A 20,391-nucleotide genomic window follows, 5' to 3' on the forward strand; every position below is an offset into this window, starting at 1 on the left:
CACTTCTGACACAGGCTGCAACATGGATGAATCTTGAAGACACTATCGTCAGTGAAATAAATATATCACAAAAGGGTAAACACAACGGGGCTGAGTGGCTCACGCCTGTAATCCCAGCACTCCTGGAGGCCGAGGCGGGCGGATCACTTGAAGTCAGGAGTTTGAAACCAGCTATGGCCAACATAACGAAAGCTCGTCTCTACTAAAAATACAAAAATTAGCTGGGCGTGGTGGCTCATGCCTGTAATCCCAGCTACTCGGGAGGCTGAGGCACGAGAATCGCTTGAACCCAGGAGGTGCAGGTTGCAGTGAGCCCAGATCGTGCCACTGTACTCCATCCTGAGTGACAGAATGAGACTCTGTCTCAAAAAAAAAGATAAACACAGTATGATTCCACTGATATCAAGTATTTAGAGTAGTTAAATTCATAGAGTTGGAAAATAAAATGGCGGCCCCCAGGGGTAGGCGAGAGAGAGAGGAATGGAGGGTTTGTTTCATGCGCACAGTTTCCATTTTGAAAGATAAAAATGTTCTGGAGACGATGGTGGTGATGGTTGCCAAACAATGTGAATGTACTTAATGTTATTAAACTGTAAACTTAAAAATACCGGAAATTGTAAACACTTTTATTGACCCTTCTATATGAAATAATATATATGTATAATTTTTAATATTTATACATGGTATATTTTACCATAATAAAAGATGAAAATTAAAGCATGTGGATCTTTAAAAAGAAAAGAAAGACGCGAATAATACACACAAGCTTTCCCTTGATTAAAGGAAGAGCCCAAAAGCTTCCATGGACACTCATTTTTCTCTTCTTCATCCTGCATTAATGTGAGGAAATCCTTAGAGACTGGAGAACTTGGGCCAGTTTGGCTAATGAGGAGCTCTGTGCATTGAGCCCCTGAGGCCATAGCATAGTAAATACGCAGCCTGTGCCTCCAGCCCTGCAGTGTGAGCTTCCAGTCCAGTGGGCTCCACACCTGTGGTCTGCATCAGGAGGCTCATGTCTGACCCTGTCTTCCTGCCAGTCCTGAGGACGGAGCCTGAGCCTCCATCGCGCACCAGGCAGGGAGGACAGCGGACCTGCTCTCCGTGGTCATGGCCCAGCAGAGGCAAAGCGTGGCTCAGTGAGTGCTGAGGGATGGTCAGGAGCCTTGTTTCCTCATCCTCAGGACAAACAGGACAGTGGGGTGGCAGATGGGAGGACATCAATGTGCAAAATATCAGCTCACATTACTGTGGAGTTTACGTTCTTGGTTGTAGTGGGGACTCAGAAATCTCATTCAAAATTTTGCTTTCCTCCCACACTGGTTGTCCTTTTCATAGACATCTCATGCACAATAGCAGAAAATGAGTCTCTCTAAACTATCCCCTAAGCCCAACAAAAGGATGATGAAGGTGATGATGAGGATAAAGAGGAAGATGACAAACACCATGGCATCATGAACCCTTACTGAGGGCTTCCTAAATGCCAGGCTCTGAGCTCTGTGGTCTCTGCAGCTTGTTTCATTTCATCTGCATCGCCTTCTCCAAGTTATTAGTGCACATTTCATTATTATTTTACAGACTCAAAAAGGAGCAATGCATTTTTATAGTAGAGAAGGGTGACATCCCATTTGAACCAGGCAGTCTAAGTCTAGACACATGGCATTTGGCCAGGCCTCTCCCTGTATCCAACCTGCCCTCTCAAGTCCTTGTCACTTGGGAAGATGCCCCCGCTTACTCTGTCGTTCTCTTTGGGGGTTCCTGGTAGACCACAGCTAGACCAGTGGGTGCCACGCTCACTGTAGCAAGTATAGAAAGGGGAGCTGAGGGCCGGGCGCGGTGGCTCAAGCCTGTAATCCCAGCACTTTGGGAGGCTGAGACGGGCGGATCACGAGGTCAGGAGATCGAGACCATCCTGGCTAACACGGTGAAACCCTATCTCTACTAAAAAATACAAAAAAAAACTAGCCGGGCGAGGTGGCGGGCGCCTGTAGTCCCAGCTACTCGGGAGGCTGACGCAGGAGAATGGCGTAAACCCTGGAGGCGAAGCTTGCAGTGAGCTGAGATCTGGCCACTGCACTCCAGCCTGGGCAAAAGAGCGAGACTCCGTCTCAAAAATAAATAAATAAATATATAAATAAATATATAAAAAAGAAAGGGTAGCTGAGATCACACCAGAGACCCCAGAAAGAATTGGTACAGGATCATTCAGGGCACATCTCTCCCTTGCCCCTGTTCCTGGCTTTCCTTGTAGCTCTCGACTTCCACAAAGGAGTCATCAATTCAGGGTTTGGCTTCCATTCCTATTGAGGAAGCTGGAAACAGTTTGAAAATGCACCTCAGATGTGCCTGTGGTTAAGACCTTTGACCTCTGCTTAAAACTTCTTGAGAACCGGAAGACCACGAAGTTTTTAGTGCCTGGGTCTTAGAGACTGGCCATTAATGTTGAATACCACCCTTTCTAGTTCTCTGCATGGCAAGGGGCGAGACGTCCGTCCTCTGGGACTCAGCACTGTCATCTGAATTGATTTCTAGTTGATCCAACTGAAGTGGGCAATGATTCAACAGATTGTGGGGGTCCCCTGCGTGATCTCTATGTGATGGATGCGTAAAGTAAAGGCAAACTGAAATTTAGATACATTCCTTAATATTTTAAGCTTAATCTCCATACAATTCAACTGAAATATCCCCTGACTTGAATTTCTGGTGTCCCTGAATTCCAGACAGGACATTTTATGTTGTCCTCATCTCAGTAAGTACTGAGTATTGTGAGAGGAACAAGCGAGTCTCTTTTGCTTCTGATTTCCCAGAGCCTGTATCTTGCTTGGCACACAGGAGATAGCAAAAGTAAAAACCTATGTTAATTATTGAATTGACCCTTCCTTGGTTCACAAAAATTGGCTGTGATCAGCGTGACTTCGACATACTTGATTCTTTGCTGCCTGTTCTTTCATCCCTTTCAGGAATGTGCCATAGAACCAGAGACGACAGGCCAGGCACAATGGCTCACGCCTGTAATCCCAGCACTTTGGGAGGCCGAGGTGGGTGGATCATGAGGTCAGGAGATCGAGACCATCCTGGCCAACATGGTGAAACCCCATCTGTACTAAAATACAAAAAACTAGCCGGGCATGGTGGTGGGCGCCTGTAGTCCCAGCCACTCAGGAGACTGAGGCAGAGGAATTGCTTGATCTCAGGAGGCAGAGGTTGCAGTGAGCCGAGATTGTGCCACTGCACTCCAGCCTGGTGACACAGCGAGATTCCGTCTAAAAAAAAAAAAAAAAAAAAAAAGAGAAAGAATTAGAGATGATAAAATAACACTCATTTGTGTCTATGTCATGACACGTGGGCCCTCTGATTCTATTGATTAGTATTCACAGCATTCGATTATTCGAAAACCAAGGCAGAGCGTTTCATAAGTATCACAAAAAGAAACAGAGGCGGAAAGAAACGTGGGCAGGTAAACCTGATTGCTTGGACTGAGACACATTTTAGACTTTCACATTATTCCAGAGTCCAAGAAAGTAATCCAAAAGTGTTCTTAGAACTTCATTATCGTTTAACCATCGACAGCTCTGTTGCACACTATGGACATTGGTGTGGTCAGTGCTGGCCTATGGTTACTGCATTTAACTAAAACAAAATTTTTTTTGTTTTGAGACAGCATCTTACTCTGTTGCCCAGGCTGGAGTGCAGTCACGCAATCTCAGTTCACTGCAACCTCTGCCTCCTGGGTTCAAGCGATTCTCCTGCCTCAGCCTCCCGAGTAGCTGGGACTACAGGTGCCCTGCCATGCCGGGCTAACTTTTTGTATTTTTAATAGAGACGGAGTTTCATGATGTTGGCCAGGATGGTCTTGATCTCCTGACCTCGTGAACCTCCTGCCTCGGCCTCCCAAAGTGCTGGGATTACAGTCGTGAGCACCGCGTCCGGCCAAACTTTCTTATGGAAACTCTAAATCCACCTAAGCCAAGAACAGGAGTTATATCTTGAATTTTAAAACAAGGTCCACCTATTTCAGTAAGCAATTACTTTTTTGAAGGAGAAAAGTCAGAAAACATAATGATGAAATCACTAGAACATAATTGGCATGTGGAAATATCTTCTGATTATGAACCATCAACTTGAATTTCATTTCCAGATGACATGGTCTCAGCTGTTATACAGTGTTTAGAAATGTTCTAAATCAAGGGAATTTGTGGCAATCTATTAGAATAAAATAATATGTTTGAGTTCTTAATTTCCTTTAATTAGGATAAACGTTTGCTTAAAGTGAAGTCAATGTTTTTATTACCTATTTTTCTTCTGAAAAGATAAGCTGTATTTTCTAGCAATTATGAATTTGTTATATATAATAATCTGGTTCTTGGAATATTCTTGAATCTAGTGTCTCTAGGGCAGGTGTGTATAGCAAGAAGTGAATAACACAAAAATCAATGCTGAAATAATTATAAGAAAATTGGGTTTGTCACAACTGCAAAATACTGCTTAGTGTGCCTTGCTCTGAAATCTGGAAACATTACTTGTGAATTGTTTATATCCAAAATGCAGACACAGTGCTGGGTGTTGGTTTACTTGTTTCCTTTTTTTCAACCCTCTTTTCTACTCAAAAGTTGTCCAAACCATGCAGATCCACGGAATCTAACAGATGTCTCAGAATTCCTCCTCCTGGAACTCTCAGAGGATCCAGAACTGCAACCTGTCCTCGCTGGGCTGTTCCTGTCCATGTACCTGGTCACCGTGCTGGGGAACCTCCTCATCATCCTGGCCATCAGCTCTGACTCCCACCTCCACACCCCCATGTACTTCTTCCTCTCCAACCTGTCCTTGGCTGACATCGGTTTCACCTCCACCACCGTCCCCAAGGTGATTGTGGACATCCAAACTCACAGCAGAGTCATCTCCTATGTGGGCTGCCTGACTCAGATGTCGCTTTTTGCCGTTTTTGGAGGCATGGAAGACATGCTCCTGAGTGTGATGGCTTATGACCGGTTTGTGGCCATTTGTTACCCTCTGTATTATCCAGTCATCATGAACCCATGTTTCTGTGGCTTCCTAGTTTTGTTGTCTTTTTTTCTCAGTCTTTTAGACTCCCAGCTGCACAACTGGATTGCCTTACAAATTACCTGCTTCAAAGATGTGGAAATTCCCAATTTCTTCTGTGACCCCTCTCAACTCCCCCACCTTGCCTGTTGTGACACCTTCACCAATAACATAGTCATGTATTTCCTTGCTGCCATATTTGGTTTTCTTCCCATCTTGGGGATCCTTTTCTCTTATTATAAAATTGTTTCCTCCATTCTGCGGGTTCCATCATCAGGTGGGAGGTATAAAGCCTTCTCCACCTGTGGCTCTCACCTGTCAGTTGTTTGCTTATTTTATGGAACAGGCGTTGGAGGGTACCTCAGTTCAGACGTGTCCTCTTATCCCAGAAAGGGTGCAGTGGCCTCAGTGATGTACACGGTGGTCACCCCCATGCTGAACCCCTTCATCTACAGCCTGAGAAACAGGGACATTCAAAGTGCCCTGCGGCGGCTGCAAGGCAGAATACTCTAATCTCATTATCTTATCTGTTCTATTCTTTAGCGTGGGTTGGAAAAGGCAGCACGGTCAAATATCTAGACCTGCAAAGAATATTGCTTCCTTCATTATGTCTCTAATTGGAATTGCTGAGTATTCTGATATTCTTTGTTCTTAATAAACATCAGGATTGAATCCAATATACCTAGACAGACTCTTTTAGTTTCTGGGCAATGACCCTGGTATCCAGATGAAATTACATTTCTCTTCTTCTTTTTTTTTTTTTAAGGATTCTCGCTCTTTTGTCCAGGCTGGAGTGCAGTGGTGCGATCTCAGCTCACTGTGGGAGGTGACAACATGCTAGCAGCCCTCGCTCTCGGCACCTCCTCGGCCTCAGGGCCCACTCTGGCCGTGCTTGGGGAGCCCTTCAGCCCGCCACTGCACTGTGGGAGCTCCTCTCTGGGCTGGCCGAGGCCGGAGCCAGCCCCCTCTGCTTGTGGGGAGGTGTGGAGGGAGAGGCGCGGGCGGGAACCCGGGCTGCGCGCGGCGCTCACAGGCCAGCGCGAGTTCCAGCGGGCGAGGGCGCGGCGGGCCCCGCACTCTGAGCAGCCGCCCGGCGCCGCTGGCCTCAGGCAGTGAGGGGCTTAGCACCCGGGCCAGCAGCTGCAGAGGGTGCGCCGGGTCCCCCAGCAGTACGGGCCCGCAGGCGCTGCGATCGAATTCTCGCAGGGACTCAAGCTGCCTCCCCGCGGGGCAGGGCTCGGGATCTGCAGCCCGCCTATGGCCAAACCCATCCCCGGCCCGCGGTGGGCTCCCGTGTGGCTCCAGCCTCCCCGACGAGCGCCGCCCCCTGCTCCGAGGCGCTCGGTCCCGTCGACCGCACAGGGGATGAGGAGTGCAGGTGCACTGTGCGGGACTGGCGGGCAGCTCCGCCTGTGTCCCGGAACGGTGTCCACTGTGTGAAGCCGGCTGGGCTCCTGAGTGTGGTGGGGACTCGGAGAGCTTTTATGTCTGGCTGAGGGATTGTAGATACACCAATCAGCACTCTGTGTCTAGCTCAGGGTTTGTAAATACACCAATCAGTACTCTGATTAGTTAGTATCTGACCTAATAGGGACTTGGAGAACTTTTCTGTCTAGCACTGGTGTCTAGCTAAAGGATTGTAAACGCACCAATCAGCACTCTGTGTCTAGCTCAAGGTTTGTAAACGCACCAATCAGCACTCTGTCAAAACGGACCAATCAGTTCTCTGTAAAATGGACAAATCAGCGCTGTGTAAAATGGACCAATCAGCTCTCTGTAAAATGGACCAATCAGCAGGATGTGGGTGGAGCCAGATAAGGGAATAAAAGCAGGCTGCCACAGCTACTACCAAGCTTTATTGGGTTTATTTTTACAGTGTGAGGGCTTTGGTTTTTTTCGTGTTTGCAACGACTCTTGTTGCTCGGCTTTTGGGTGCGTGCCATCTTTAAGAGTTGTAACACTCGCTGTGAAGGCCTGCAGCTTCACTCCTGAGAGCGAGACCACAAACCCGCCAGAATGAAGAAGCTCCAGACACATTAACGTCTGAAGGAACAAACTCCGGACACGTCATTTTTAATAACACTCACCGCTGGAGTGTGCAGCTTCATTCTTGAGGTCAGTGAGACCAAGAACCCACCAACTTTGGGCATAAGTGCAATCTCCATTTCCATGGTTAAAGCGATTCTCCTGTGTCAGCTTCCCGAGTACTGGGACTGCAGGTGCTCACCATCGTGCTCAGCTAATTTATGTAGTTTTAGTAGAGACGGGGTTTCACCGTGTTGGCTAGGCTGGTCTTGATACTCCTGATCTTGTGGTCTGCCCGCCTCGGCTTTCCAAAATGCTGGGCTTAGGGGTGTGAGCCACCACACCTGGCCACATTGCTCTTGTATACAGTTAAGTTCACATAATGTTGATAGGTTATTGGAAACTCTGACTTTAAGAAAATAATTACAGGAGGTCCTCAAATGATGTCATTTAATATTGTTTAGCTATAAAGTTGTGAAAAACAATCTGGTTTCATTATACATTATTTTTCTTGTTGCAGTTTCCAAAATCTATTAGAGACCTTAAATGAAAATCTACTGTACTTCACGTTTACATATTTTTTTTTCACTCTTCATTTGTAATTTACGCTTCGCATCTATAAAATCTAGGCAGATTATATGTGAGGATCCATGTCACTGGTCAAGTTTGAGTTAGATTGAAATCACCCAGAGACCTTATAAATGCTGAGGCCTGGGTCTCATTACCAGAGATTCTGATTTACTTAAACCTGTGTGAGTATGAGGATGTTAAAAAGCATCAGATAGAGTTCAGCTGGTGAAGCTCCCGCAGGAATTAAGGTCAAAAATGTAAGTTATAAGAGTTTATTGTACCACCAGGCAATGTGATTTCTTCAAATGCATTGCCTTCAACAGTGAACCGACTGTCATTATGCTGGGTTATTTTCACCACTTAGAATTTTCATTTTATCTATTGCAACTGTATATTTATATACATATAGATTTTCATATTTTCTTCTTGTGCATACATAAAAAGAGAAATAGGAAATATGGTAACAATATTCCTAGACTTCCCATTCAGAGCCTGGTTCTTCAAAAATTGTGTTATTTTTACTTTCTGGTGAACAAAATGTGTATGCATTTACAATGAGATGATTCAGCTGTAAAACAAATGGCATCTTGTCATTTGCAACAACTTTGATGGGACTGTAGGTCATTGGGTTAAGTGAAATAGGGAAGGCACAAAAATGCAAATACTGCGTGTTCTCATTCATACGTAGGAGCTGAACAGTTAATATCATGAAGGCAGAGTGTAGAATATTGATTACCAGAGCATGGTAAAAATGGGGAGGGGGTTGAAGAGAAGTTGGTATATGGGTCCAAAAGTCCATGCAGAATAATTAAGTTTGAGTATTTAATAGTCATCAGATAAAATTAACAATAATATGGAATATTTCAAAATAGTAAGGAGATAAGACTTGTTTCTCATGCTGGTGTTCATAGTATTTCTGTTCTGATCGATCTTCTGTACTCATCTCTTGCCAGATTGGTACTCGACACCCTATTCTATTTCCCATGTAGGTTTTTTGTTTTTGTTTTTTGAGACGGAGTCTCTCTATTGCCCAGGCTGGAGTGCAGTGGCATGATCTCAGCTCACTGCAACCTCTGTCGCCTGAGTTTAAGCTATTCTGCCTCAGCCTCTCGGGTAGCTGGGATAACAGCCACAGGCTGCCAGGCCCAGCTAATTTTTGTATTTTTGTAGAAACGGGGCTTAATCATGTTGACCGGGCTGATCTCAAACTCCTGACCTCAAGTCAACCATCCACTTTGGCCTCCCAAAGTGTTGGTATTGCAGGCGTGAGTCACCGCACCTGGCCCATGTAGTTTTATTACGTAATTCCACTCCTGGTCACTAAGGCTCATCACACTGAAAGTTCAACGTACTTCACTAACACCTTCCCTCCCCGAAGCCTCAGAGTTTAGAGGCTACCCTTCAGTTACTGTTTCTGTTACTACATTGTTTCCTTTTGCCTTTGTCCTTCAGTTATAATTGAACCCACTCCCTATATTCAGTTCTCTTCGTTAAAATAACTACATTGACTTCAATTCCTGAGCTTTGATTTGGGAACAAAGATATGTTGTAGTTCTCTACAATTGGAGTATTTTAAAATGTGCTCAAGAAATAAAGCTGGTTTTAAAACATACATCTTTGTGAAGGGCATCTGAGGTTTAAATGCTGGTTTTCTATTTCCAGTTGCTATGTGGCTCTACTGATGTCTGAGGATTATTGAGCCACCAATTTCATCATAATTTGATCATGTTCTATAACTTTATCCTGATATTAAACGTATGTTCACCAACAAAAGTGAGCTCATTTGTCACCTAATAGTCATCGAATATAAGTGGCACATTAATATTGCCTGTTGAAGTCACATTGTAGACGCTCCCCATAGGTAATGCTCTGTCATTTGCTCTTTATGTCAAGATTTAGGAGGAGTGCCATGATGAACTAATACCTTACATGACAGAAGTTTGGATGCTTCAGAATAGCCATCTAAATTAGTATGACAATCTTTGATTTGGATGGAAATTACAGATAAGAGAAAAAATGGCAGATTTGTAGCTACTTCATCAACCATATATTGGCTCTTGAATTTGGGACCTTTGGCAGCTCACAGGTCTTTCCTGAACCTCAAGATTCCTCAGTAGTAAATTAAGTCCAATCATTTTTTTTTTCTTCCAAGATCATGCAGTGATCATACATGATAGTATCATGAACCAGTAAAGGTAGTTTTCTATCAAATAGTAGCCCATATTATTACATAAAAAGTCAATTTTATGAAAATTTCCAGAATTCATAAGCAAACTGCTATTGCAGAATTCATAGGCAAACTATTATTGCAAACTGTAACCTTGTATACAATATAAAGCATTTCTATTACACTATTTAATGTTGTGATAACGATCTGAGAGACTGCCTGAGGATATGTAATGAAATATATCTCTAATTAGATAACTATTTAATAGGTAATAATGGAACAGTATGGCCAAACTCATAATCAGTGTATTATTGATTATTGTTCAACATATGGGTTTTAAGGGTTAAAGTTTGATTTTCAACATTAGCTCATCTAAGTCATTTGCTGACTGGACCGGAGTATATTTATTAACTCCACATCCTCTTAATTCATCATTTTTTATGATGTTCAGCTTGAGGAACTCTAGGATTAAACAAATAATGTATTTACCCAATAAGAAATTAGTAAATGTAGATATCATTGTCATCTGTCCTTAGATGGATACATTTCAAGTGAATTATTTGAACTGTTGTGCTTTTTCCTGGATGACTGATGGACTGCATCTTTTTTATGTTTGCACAAGGGCAGAGAATGGATATCATTATATACTCAAAACCTTACACAGTGAGGACAGCTCTCCTTCATATAACAATGAAGTAGTTGTTCATTGACATATGAGAGTGAAGGCAATTTGACATCTGCACATGCCGTATTTTCTTTCCTCACTGAAGCCCTGTTCCTCTTATACAGAGAACTCCTTGGAAACAAAATATATGGTTAGTTAGTGTTTGATCAGAACCGTTGAATGGGATCTAGATTTCTTTAACAGCATTTACAGATAAAGAATCACATAAGAAAGGAAAGATTTTGAAATATTCTACAAATAATGAAGGTTAATAGATGATAGACGTTTTTCAGTTGCACATTAAAAAAAAAACCAGAAAATAGTATTCTCCTGTTTCCATTAAGGGGACTCATGTGAGGGGAAATTGGGAAAAGCTGAAAGAGAATGATTCATTCCACTGCACAAACATAACTTTTTTGTTGTTTTTGTTGAGATGGAGTCTCTGTCACCTAGGCTGGAGTGCACTGGCGCAATCTTGGCTCACTGCAAACCTCTGCCTCCCAGGTTCAAGCAATTCTCCTGCCTCAGCCTCCTGAGTAGCTGGGACTACACCGCAACTGGCTAATTCTTGTAGTTTTAGTAGAGACAGGGTGTCACCATATTGGCCAGGCTGGTCTTGAACTGCTGACCTCGTGATCTGCCCATCTTGGCGTTCCAAAGTGCTGGGATTACAGGCATGAGCCACCGCTCCCAGCCAACTCTTTGGTTTTTATACAAAAGTAGTATATACCTTGAAGACATTATCATCAGTGAAGTAAATAAATCACAGAAGGATAAACACAACCGGGCTCAGTGGTTCACACTTGTAATCCCAGCACTTTGGGAAGCCGAGGCAGGCAGATCATTCGAGGTCAGGCATTTGAGACCAGCCTGGCCAACATGGCGAAAGCTCGTCTCTACTAAAAATACAAAAGTTAGCCAGGTGTGGTAGCGCATACCTGTAATCCCAGCTGCTCAGGAGACAGGAGAATCACTTGAACCCGGGAGGCGGAGGTTGCAGTGAGTCGAGATCGCGCCACTGCACTCCAGCCTGAGTGACAGAATAAGACTCTGTCTCAAAAAACAAGATAAACACGGTATGATTCTACTGATATCAAATACCTAGAGGAGTAGTAGAGAAAAAAGCGAATAATACAAACTTTCTCCTGGTTAGCAGAAGAGCCCAAAAGCTTCTATGGACACTCATCTTTTTTTAGTTCATCCTGCATTAATATGAGGCAGTCCTTAGAGATTAGGGAACTTGAATGAATTTGGCTAATGAGGAGCTCTGTGCCTTGAGCCCCCACGGCCATAGCATAGTAAATACTCAGCCTGTGCCTCCAGCCCTGCAGTGTGAGCTTCCAGTCCAGTGGGCTCCAACCTGTCGTCTGCATCAGGAGGCTCATGTCTGACCCTGTCTTCCTGCCAGTCCTGAGGACGGAGCCTGAGCCTCCATCGTGCACCAGGCAGGGAGGACAGCAGACCTGCTCTCTGTGGTCATGGCCCAGCAGAGGGGAAGCGCAGCTCAGTGAGTGCTGAGGGACGGTCAGGTGCCTTGTTTCCTCATCCTCAAGACAAACAGGACAGTGAGGTGGCAGATGGGAGGACACCAATGTGCAAAATAATCAGCTCAGACGACTGTGGAGTTTATGTTCTGGGTTGTGGTGGGGACTCCGAAATCTCACTCAGTTTTACTTTCTTCCTACGCTGGTTCTACTTGCTATAAACATCTCACTGAAGCTAGGAAAAAAGATAGGTTCCTCTAAGGCATTCCATAAACACCGTAAAAGGATTATGAAGGTGATGAGGAAGAAGACAGTCACCATGACATCATGAACTTTTCTTGAGGGCTTCCTGAATGCCAGGTTCTCAGTTCTGTGTTCTATGTGGTTTGTTTCATTTTAGCTGCATAGCCTTCTGCAATCTGTAAGTAAGTGTACATGTTATTATTTTGCACGAGGAAAGGAGCTATGCATTTTTATATAACTTGTAGTATTTCATGAAGTAGAGAGGAGTAAAGCCATGTTCGAATCAGGCCATCTAAATCCTTGCATGTGGCATTTGGCCAGGCCTCTTCTTGCATCCAACCTGCCCTCTCAAATCCCTGTCACTCTGGATCCATGCCCCTGCTCACTGTGTCCTTCTCTTTGGGGGGCGTTCCTCGTAGACCACAGCTAGACCAGTGCGTGCTATGTTCACTGTATCAAGTATAGAAAGGGCAGCTGAGATCACATCAAAGATCCCAGAAAGAGCTGGCACAGGATCGCTCAGGGTGCACATCTGTCCCTTGCCCCTGTTCCTGGCTTTCCTTGCAGCAATCCACCTCCTCAAAGGAGAAATAAAATCAGGGTTTTGGCCTCATTCCTACTCAGGAAGCTGGAAACAGTTTGAAAACGCACCTCCGATGTGCCTGTGGTTAAGACCTCTGACCTCTGCTTACAACTTTCTGATAGCTGGGAAACATAAAAAAGGTTCATGTCTGAGACTCAGAGACTGATCATTTATTAGGTTGGTGGCAAAGTACCAGCAAAAACCGCAATTGCTTTTGCATCAACCTATAATTTTTTTTAAAACCCTGTTCATTCCACTTATCTGTGTGGCAGGGGGCAAGCTGTTAGTGTTTCTGAGACTCAACATTGCCACCTGGGTTGATTTCTAGTTGACACAGATACATTCAGTATTGATTAATCAGATCATGGGGGCTTCTGTGGGATCTATATGTGATGGATGCATAAAGGCAACGTGTATTCTAGAAATTGTTAATATTTTAAGATTAATCTTTGTATCATACAACCGAAATATTTCGTGACCTGAAGTTACTGTGTCTCTACTTCCCACAGGATATTTTACTTTTGTCCTTATATAAATAAGTAGTGATTATTGTGACAGGAACTACTGAGTCACTTTCATTTCTAATTCCCTAGAGTCTCTATCCTGCTTGACACACAGGAGGCATCAAAAATAAAAATGTCTTTTAAAAGAGAAATGCAGGCCGGGCGTGGTGGCTCACGCCTGTAATCCCAGCAATTTGGGAGGCTGAGGCAGGTGGATCACTTGAGGTCAGGAGTTTGAGACTAGCCTGGCCAATATGGTGAAACTCCATCTCTACTAAAAATACAAAAGTAACCGGGCATGGTGGCAGGCACCTGTAATCCCAGCTATTCAGGAGGCCAAGGCAGGGGAATCAGTTGACCCTGGGAGGCAGAGGTTGCAGTGAACTGAGATCACCCCACTGCATTCCAGCCTTGAAAATAGAGCAAGGCTCTGTCTCAAAAAAAAAAAAAAAAAAAGAAATACAAATCGAAACTACAAGGAGATATCATCTCACCCCATTTAGAATGGCTTTTATCAAAAAGGCAATAGCAAATGCAGGGATGTGGAGAAAGGGGAACAATTGTACACTGTTGGTGGGAGTGCAAGTTAGTACAAACACTATGGAGAACAAGTTGGAGTTACCTCAAAATACTACAAATGGAGCTACCATAAGATACAGCAATTCCGGGCCGGGCATGGTGGCTCATGCCTGTATTCCCAGCACTTTGGGAGGCCAAGGCAAGTGGATCATGAGGTCAGGAGATCGAGACCAGCCTGGCTAACATGGTGAAACCCCATCGCTACTAAAAAATACAAAAAATTATCTGGGCATGGTGGCGGGCGCATGTAGTACCAGCTACTCAGGAGGCTGAGGCAGAAGAATTGCTTGAACCCAGGAGGCGGAGCTTGCAGTGAGCTGAGATTGCACCACTGCACTCCAGCCTGGACGACAGAGCAAGACTCTGTCTCAAAAAAAAGATACAGCAATTCCATTGCTAAGTATATCTCCCCCACCCCCGATAAGGAAATGAGTATATTGAAGAGATACTTGCACTCCCATGTTTAATACAGCACTAGTCACAATAGCCATGATTTGGAAGCAGCTAAGCATTCACCATCCATTCAACAGATGAATGGATAAAGAAATTGTGTACATATGCACAATAGAGTATTATGCAGCCATAAAAAAGGAAGCGATCCTGTTTGCAACAACTTGGATGGAACTGGAGGCCATCAATTTAAATGAAATAGGCCAGGCACAGAAAGATAAACTTCACATGTTCTCACTTATTTGTGGGATCTAAAAATTAAAACAATGGAAATCATGCAGATAGAGAGTAGAAGGATGATCACCAGAGGCTGGGGAGCGGGGGTGGGGGGGAAAGTGGGGATGGTTAAGCAACATAAAAGTATAGTTAGAGACAATGAGATCCAGTATTAGGTGACTAATGAACAATAATTTATTGAACATTGAAAAGCTAACAGTAATTGGATTGTTTGGTACAAGGAAAGGATAAATGCGTGAAGTGAAGGATACCTCATTTATCCTGGTGTGATTATTGTGCCTTGTATGCCTGTGTCAAAATAGCTCATGTCCTTCATAAATACATACACCTGCTATATACCTATATTTTTTAAAAAGAAAATGATGTATAATTATATATATAAACGTGGATAGAACTCTGCAGAAATGCTGAATGAAAAAGCAAGTTACAGAGCACTACCTGCTCTATACTTTCATTGACATAAAATTTAAGAAAGGAAGGCAAAATTAAATGATTCATTACTTAAGGATACATATATGAGTAGAGTATAAAGAAGAGATTAACTCAAATTTCACATTGGAGGTTACCTGTGCAGTAGGATTGGGGTGCCTGGAACCATAAAGGATGCACGGCTTCAAGGATTGTGGTTTTTTTCTTGTTTGTTTTGGTTTTGTTTGTTTTTTGAGACTGAGTCTTGCTCTGTCACCCAGGCTGAAGTGCAGTGGTGCAATCTTGGCTCACTGCAACCCCCGCCTCCTGAGTTCAAATGATTCTCATGCCTCATCCTCCCGAGTAGCTGAGATTACAGGTGTGTGCCACCATGCCTAGCTAATCTTTGTTTTTTAGTAGAGGTGGGGTTTCACCATGTTGGCCAGGCTGGTCTCGAGCTCCTGACCTCAAGTGATGAGCCTACCTCGGTCTCCCAAAATGCTGGGATTACAGGCATGAGCCACCAAGCCTGGCTTAAATATTGGTTTTTGTTTTTCTGGGTTCTTTGAGATGGTGTCTTGCTCTGTCATCCAGGCTGGAGTTCAGAGGCGCAATTTTAGCTCACCGCAGCCTCCACCTCCCGATTCTCTTGCCTCAGCCTCCCAGATAGCTGGGATTACAGGCAGGCACTACTGCACCAGGCTAGTTTTTGTATTAGAGATGGGGTATCACCATGTTTGTCAGTCTGGACTCAAACTCCTGACCTCAAGTGATCCTGCCACCTCGACCTCCCAAAGTGCTTGGATTACAGGCGTGAGCCACCGCGCCCAGCCCAAAGATTGGTTTTATTCCATTTGTTAAATTGTGGGATCAGTACTTGGGTATTTCATTATCGTTCTTTTGTTTTAAAAGTACATATATGTTATGTACATTCCCTTGATTTCTTAGAGCGTTTCACAAAATTATATACACAGAATAAAATAAAGCCAAAAATCTCTGTAAATACTGAACAGATTCTTACTTGGTTCACCAAAAAAAAAAAAAAAAAAGGCTCTGATCAGTGAGGCTTCAACGCAGGTGATTTCCTGTCCGTTTGTTCATCCCTTTCAGGAACATGCCATGGCATGGAAACAGACAACCTAAAATAGCACTATTTTGTCTGTGTCATGAACACATGGGCCCTAGAATTCCATGTATTACGTTGGTGCAAAAGTAATTGCGGTTTTCACCTTTTTTTTTTTTTTTGCAAAAACCGCAATTACTTTTGCACCAACTGAATAGCCTCTACAAACATTCAGTTATTCAAAAACCATGGCACAGATTTTTGTTAAATATTGAAAAAAAAGAGAAAGACGGAAAGAAGAGGGGAAGGTAAACATTGCTTAACACGTTTTAGACTTTCACGTATTTCTAGCCTCACAGAAAGTAATGCAAAAGTGTTCTTAAAATTTCATTCATGCCTGTAATCCCAGCACTTTGGGAGGCCGAGGTGGGGAGATCACGAGCTCAGGAGTTCGAGATCAGCCTGACCAACATGAAACCCCATCTCTACTAAAATCACAAAAATTAGCTGGGCATGGCGGCATGTGCCTGTAATCCGAACTACTCAGGAGGCTGAGGCAGGAGAATCTCTTGAACCTGGGAGGCGGAGGTTGCAGTGAGCCAAGATTATGCCACTGCACTCTGGCCTGGGTGACAGAACAAGACTCCATCTCAAGAAAAAAAAAAAATTTATTAATGCTCAAAAATCCACAGGTGCCTTGCTCACTACAGACAACTTGTAGTCACTGATGGCTTTGATTATGCATGTCTAACTAAACCTTACTTGTCAAAATTGAGTCCACCTAAGCAAGGACAGGAGTTGAATATTAAATGAATTTCAAAAGAAAACCCACATATTTGAGGGAGCCTTTCCTTCCGTAGGAAAGCAAAGTCAGAAAACACGAGGACAATGAAAATACTAGAACAGAACAGGCATGTGAAAATGTTGTCTGCTTGTGAACTGTCAACTTTAATTTACCTTTGAAGTAACATGGTCCTAGGTATTACAGAATATTTCTAAATATTGTAAATCAAAGGAATTTGTAGCATTGAACTAGGATGAAATAAGGTATATTTGAATGTCTCTTGGTTTCTTTTAATTACAAAGATTTCTTTCCTTAAATGGGGAAAGATACTTCTGTGTGTGTGTGTGTGTGTGTGTGTGTGTGTGTGTGTGTAAGACAAAGTCTCACTCTGTCATCCAGCCTGGAGTGCAATGGTGGGAACTTGGCTCACTGTAACCTCCACCTCTGGGCTCAAGTGATCCTCCTACCTCAGCCTCCCAAGTAGTTGAGACCACAGGTGCATGCCACCATGCCTGGCTAAGTTTTGTATTTTTAGAAACAGGGTTTTGCCATGTTGTCCAGGCTGGTCTCAAACTCTTAAGCCTAAGTGATCCACCCGCCTTGGCTTCCCAAAGTGCTGGCATGACAGGCATGAGCCACTGTGCCTGGTCAATATTTCTTAATTTTATATTTTTACTGAAAACAGTTATGCTGCATTTTAATGTGATCATGAATTTTCTCAAATGTTCTTGCTCTTCTCACTTTGTTCAGTTGAGTGTCTCTAAAGTAAGGGCCTACAGAATCGGGGGACTAACACACCAATCAATCCTAAAAGGATTTGTAGAAAATTAGGTTTTATGGACACAAAGATGGGAAGAAACAGACAGTGGGGACTGCTTGATGGGGGAGGGTGGAGGTGCATGGGGTGGAAAGCTATCCAGTACTAAGCCCACTACCTTGGTGTTGGGATCATCGCTGCACCAAGCCTTTACCAACGCACTATTTACTCATGTAGCAAACCTGCATATGTATTCTGTGAGTCTAAAAAAAGAAAATTAGGGTTTTCAATATGGCTGAGGGTGTATGATCCTCAAATGTGAAAACATTAATTGTAAATTTCTTGTATCTAAAATAGAGACCCAGTGCTGGGTTCTGATTTTGTTCTTTCCTTCCTTCCGGTTCTCTTCTTCTCAATTGTGTCCAAGATACACAGAGCCAGAGAATCTAACAGGTGTCTTAGAATTCCTGCTCCTGGGACTCCCAGATGATCCAGAACTGCAGCCTGTCCTCACTGGGCTGTTCCTGTCCATGTACCTGGTGTCACGGTGCTGGGGAACCTGCTCATCATCCTGGCCGTCGGCTCTGACTCCCACCTCCACACCCCCATGTACTTCTTCCTCTCCAACCTGTCTTTGGCTGACATCGGTTTTGCCTCCACTACAGTCCCCAAGATGTTGATGAACATCCAGGCTCACAGCAGACTCATCTCTTACGTGGGCTGCCTGATTCAGATGTCTTTTTCGATCCTTTTCGCATGTATGGAAAGTCTGCTCCTGGCTGTGATGGCCTATGACCGGTTTGTGGCCATCTGTCACCCCCTACACTACCCAGTCATCATGAACCCACGCCTTTGTGGCTTTTTAGTTTTGGTGTCTTCTTAGCCTATTGGATTCCCAGCTACACAACTTGATTGTGTTACAACTTACCTGCTTCAACGATGTGGAAATCTCTAATTTTTTCTGTGACCCTTCTCAACTTCTCAACCTAGCCTGCTCTGACACCTCCATTAATAACATGGTCGTATATTTTATTGGTGCCGTATTTGGTTTTCTTCCTCTCTCAGGGATCCTTTTCTCTTACTATAAAATTGTTTCCTCCATTCCAAGAGTTCTCTTTGCAGGTGGGAGGTATAAAGCCTTCTCCACCTGCAGCTCTCACCTTTCAGTTGTTTGCTTATTTTATGGAACAGCCCTTGGAGGGTACCTCAGTTCAGCTGTCTCTCCCCCAGGAAGGGTGCAGCGGTCTCAGTGATGTACATGGTAATCACCCCAATGCTGAACCCCTTCATCTACAGTCTGAGAAACAGGGACATTCAGAGTGCCCTGTGGAGGCTGCAAGGCAGAATAATGTAATCTTATCTGTTCCATCTTTTTTGTAGTATTGGTTGGAAAAGGCAGAGCTTTGACACAAAATATCAAAACGTTTAAATCTTTCCCCCTTCGTTACATTGTATTTGTTGCTTGATAGGTTCAATTTCTCTCCACATTTCATATGTGAATGTGGGCGGCAAGTTACCCAGGTGCCCAGGCAAGAGACCGAGGGCAGGAGCTGTTCCAGTATAATAAAGAAAAAATATAAGAATAGTTATACTAGATAGAGATCATAGATATAATTATATATAAATATCATTAATCATTAGTTTGTAGCAATTACTCTTTACTCCAATATTATAATAATCCTCGCTCTGCAATCATAACCTAGGAAAAACCAGGTCATACAGAGATAGGAGCTGAAGGGACATGGGGAGAAGTGACTAGAAGACCAAGAAGTGACCAGAAGACCAAGAGTGTGAGCCTTCTGTTATGCCCAGGCACGGCCACTAGAGGGCTCCTTGGTCTAGCGGTAGTGTCAGTGCCGAAAAAGCCCCTGTTACTTAGCAGCCCCTGTTACTTAGGAGTCTCCCTTTCCCGGGGTGGGGGGAGTTGACAGAAGACTCTGCTCCACCACCTCTTGTGGAGGGTCTGACATCAGATCCCCCGCAGCCATCCTGAGGCCTAACCGTCTCCCTGTGATGCTGTGCTTCAGTGGTCACGCTCTTGGTCCGCTTTCATGTTCCATGCTGTACACCTGGCTCTGCCTTCTAGATAGTAGTAGCAGAATTAGTGCAAGTACTAAAAGTCTCTGAAATGTAGAAATAATGGCGCAAGCTGCCCTCTCTCTGCCTTGGCTGCCAAACAGGGAAGGGCCCCCTGTCCAGTGGACACGTGACCCACGTGACATTACCGATCATTGGCGATGGCTCACACTCCTTACTCTGCCCCCTAGTCTTGTATCCAATAGATAACAGCACAGCCAGGCATTCGGGGCCACTGCCGGTCTCTGGGCCCAGCTGTCTTTTCATCTCTCTGTCTTGTGTCTTTATGATCTTTTGTCTCCGCACATGGGGAGAAAGACCCACAGACCCTGTAAGGCTGGGTCCCTACATGTGAATATTGCTTCCATTGTTTCATCTTTAATTGGAATGTGAAGGTATTCTGGAATTCTTTGTTCATTGCAAATATTCATGGCTGAATCCAATATACCTGGACAGCCTCCTTTAGTTTCTGAGCAATGACCCTGGTATCTAGGTGAAATCACAACCCTGTTTTTATATATAAGAAGTCCTTGTTTAAAGTCAATAGCATCTTGGAAACTGCTACCTTAAGGAAATGATGTACAGCAGGTCCTCAAGTAAAATCGTTTTGTTCAAAGTCCGTTAGTTATACTGTTGATGAGGAAAAAAGTTTCATTATAAATCATTTCACTTAAGTTTCCAAAAACATATTAAAGGTGTTAATTGAGGACTTACTGTACTTCAAATTTAATTTTCACAGTTCATGTGGAAATTGTTTACAT

At 43.8% G+C, this 20,391-nt stretch overlaps 2 protein-coding genes and 1 pseudogene across 4 annotated transcripts in view; all 3 read left to right on the forward strand.

The window, feature by feature from the left end:
* Positions 1-1,107: 1,107 nt before the first annotated feature.
* LOC713396 (olfactory receptor 7E24-like) lies at positions 1,108-5,550 on the forward strand. The gene is made up of 2 exons (XM_077977254.1): positions 1,108-1,136; positions 4,608-5,550. Exons 1-2 carry the CDS (start codon positions 1,108-1,110, stop codon positions 5,548-5,550), a joined length of 972 nt encoding a protein of 323 aa, XP_077833380.1.
* Positions 5,551-5,747: 197 nt separating this feature from the next.
* LOC722486 (olfactory receptor 7E24-like) lies at positions 5,748-18,908 on the forward strand (annotated as a pseudogene).
* Positions 6,888-20,391, forward strand: part of LOC709567 (olfactory receptor 7D4-like) — a 44,137-nt gene continuing 30,633 nt past the window's right edge. For 2 of the 3 annotated variants that reach the window (XR_013408854.1, XM_077977252.1), the window contains exon 1: positions 6,888-7,152. The gene's annotated coding sequence lies outside the window, so the exon portion shown is untranslated. The remainder of the gene's footprint in view (positions 7,153-20,391) is intronic. The other variant, XM_028839062.2, reaches the window with a different exon arrangement.

Source organism: Macaca mulatta, chromosome 19, assembly GCF_049350105.2.
Source record: "Macaca mulatta isolate MMU2019108-1 chromosome 19, T2T-MMU8v2.0, whole genome shotgun sequence".
Lineage (NCBI taxonomy): Eukaryota > Metazoa > Chordata > Mammalia > Primates > Cercopithecidae > Macaca > Macaca mulatta.

Bases quoted from the DNA above. Each gene is read 5' to 3' on its own strand.
- LOC713396 (XM_077977254.1), top strand. From the start codon at position 1,108: ATGGCCCAGCAGAGGCAAAGCGTGGCTCA. The intron at 1,137-4,607 runs GTGAGTGCTGAG...TCTACTCAAAAG, and splicing joins CAGAGGCAAAGCGTGGCTCA to TTGTCCAAACCATGCAGATC.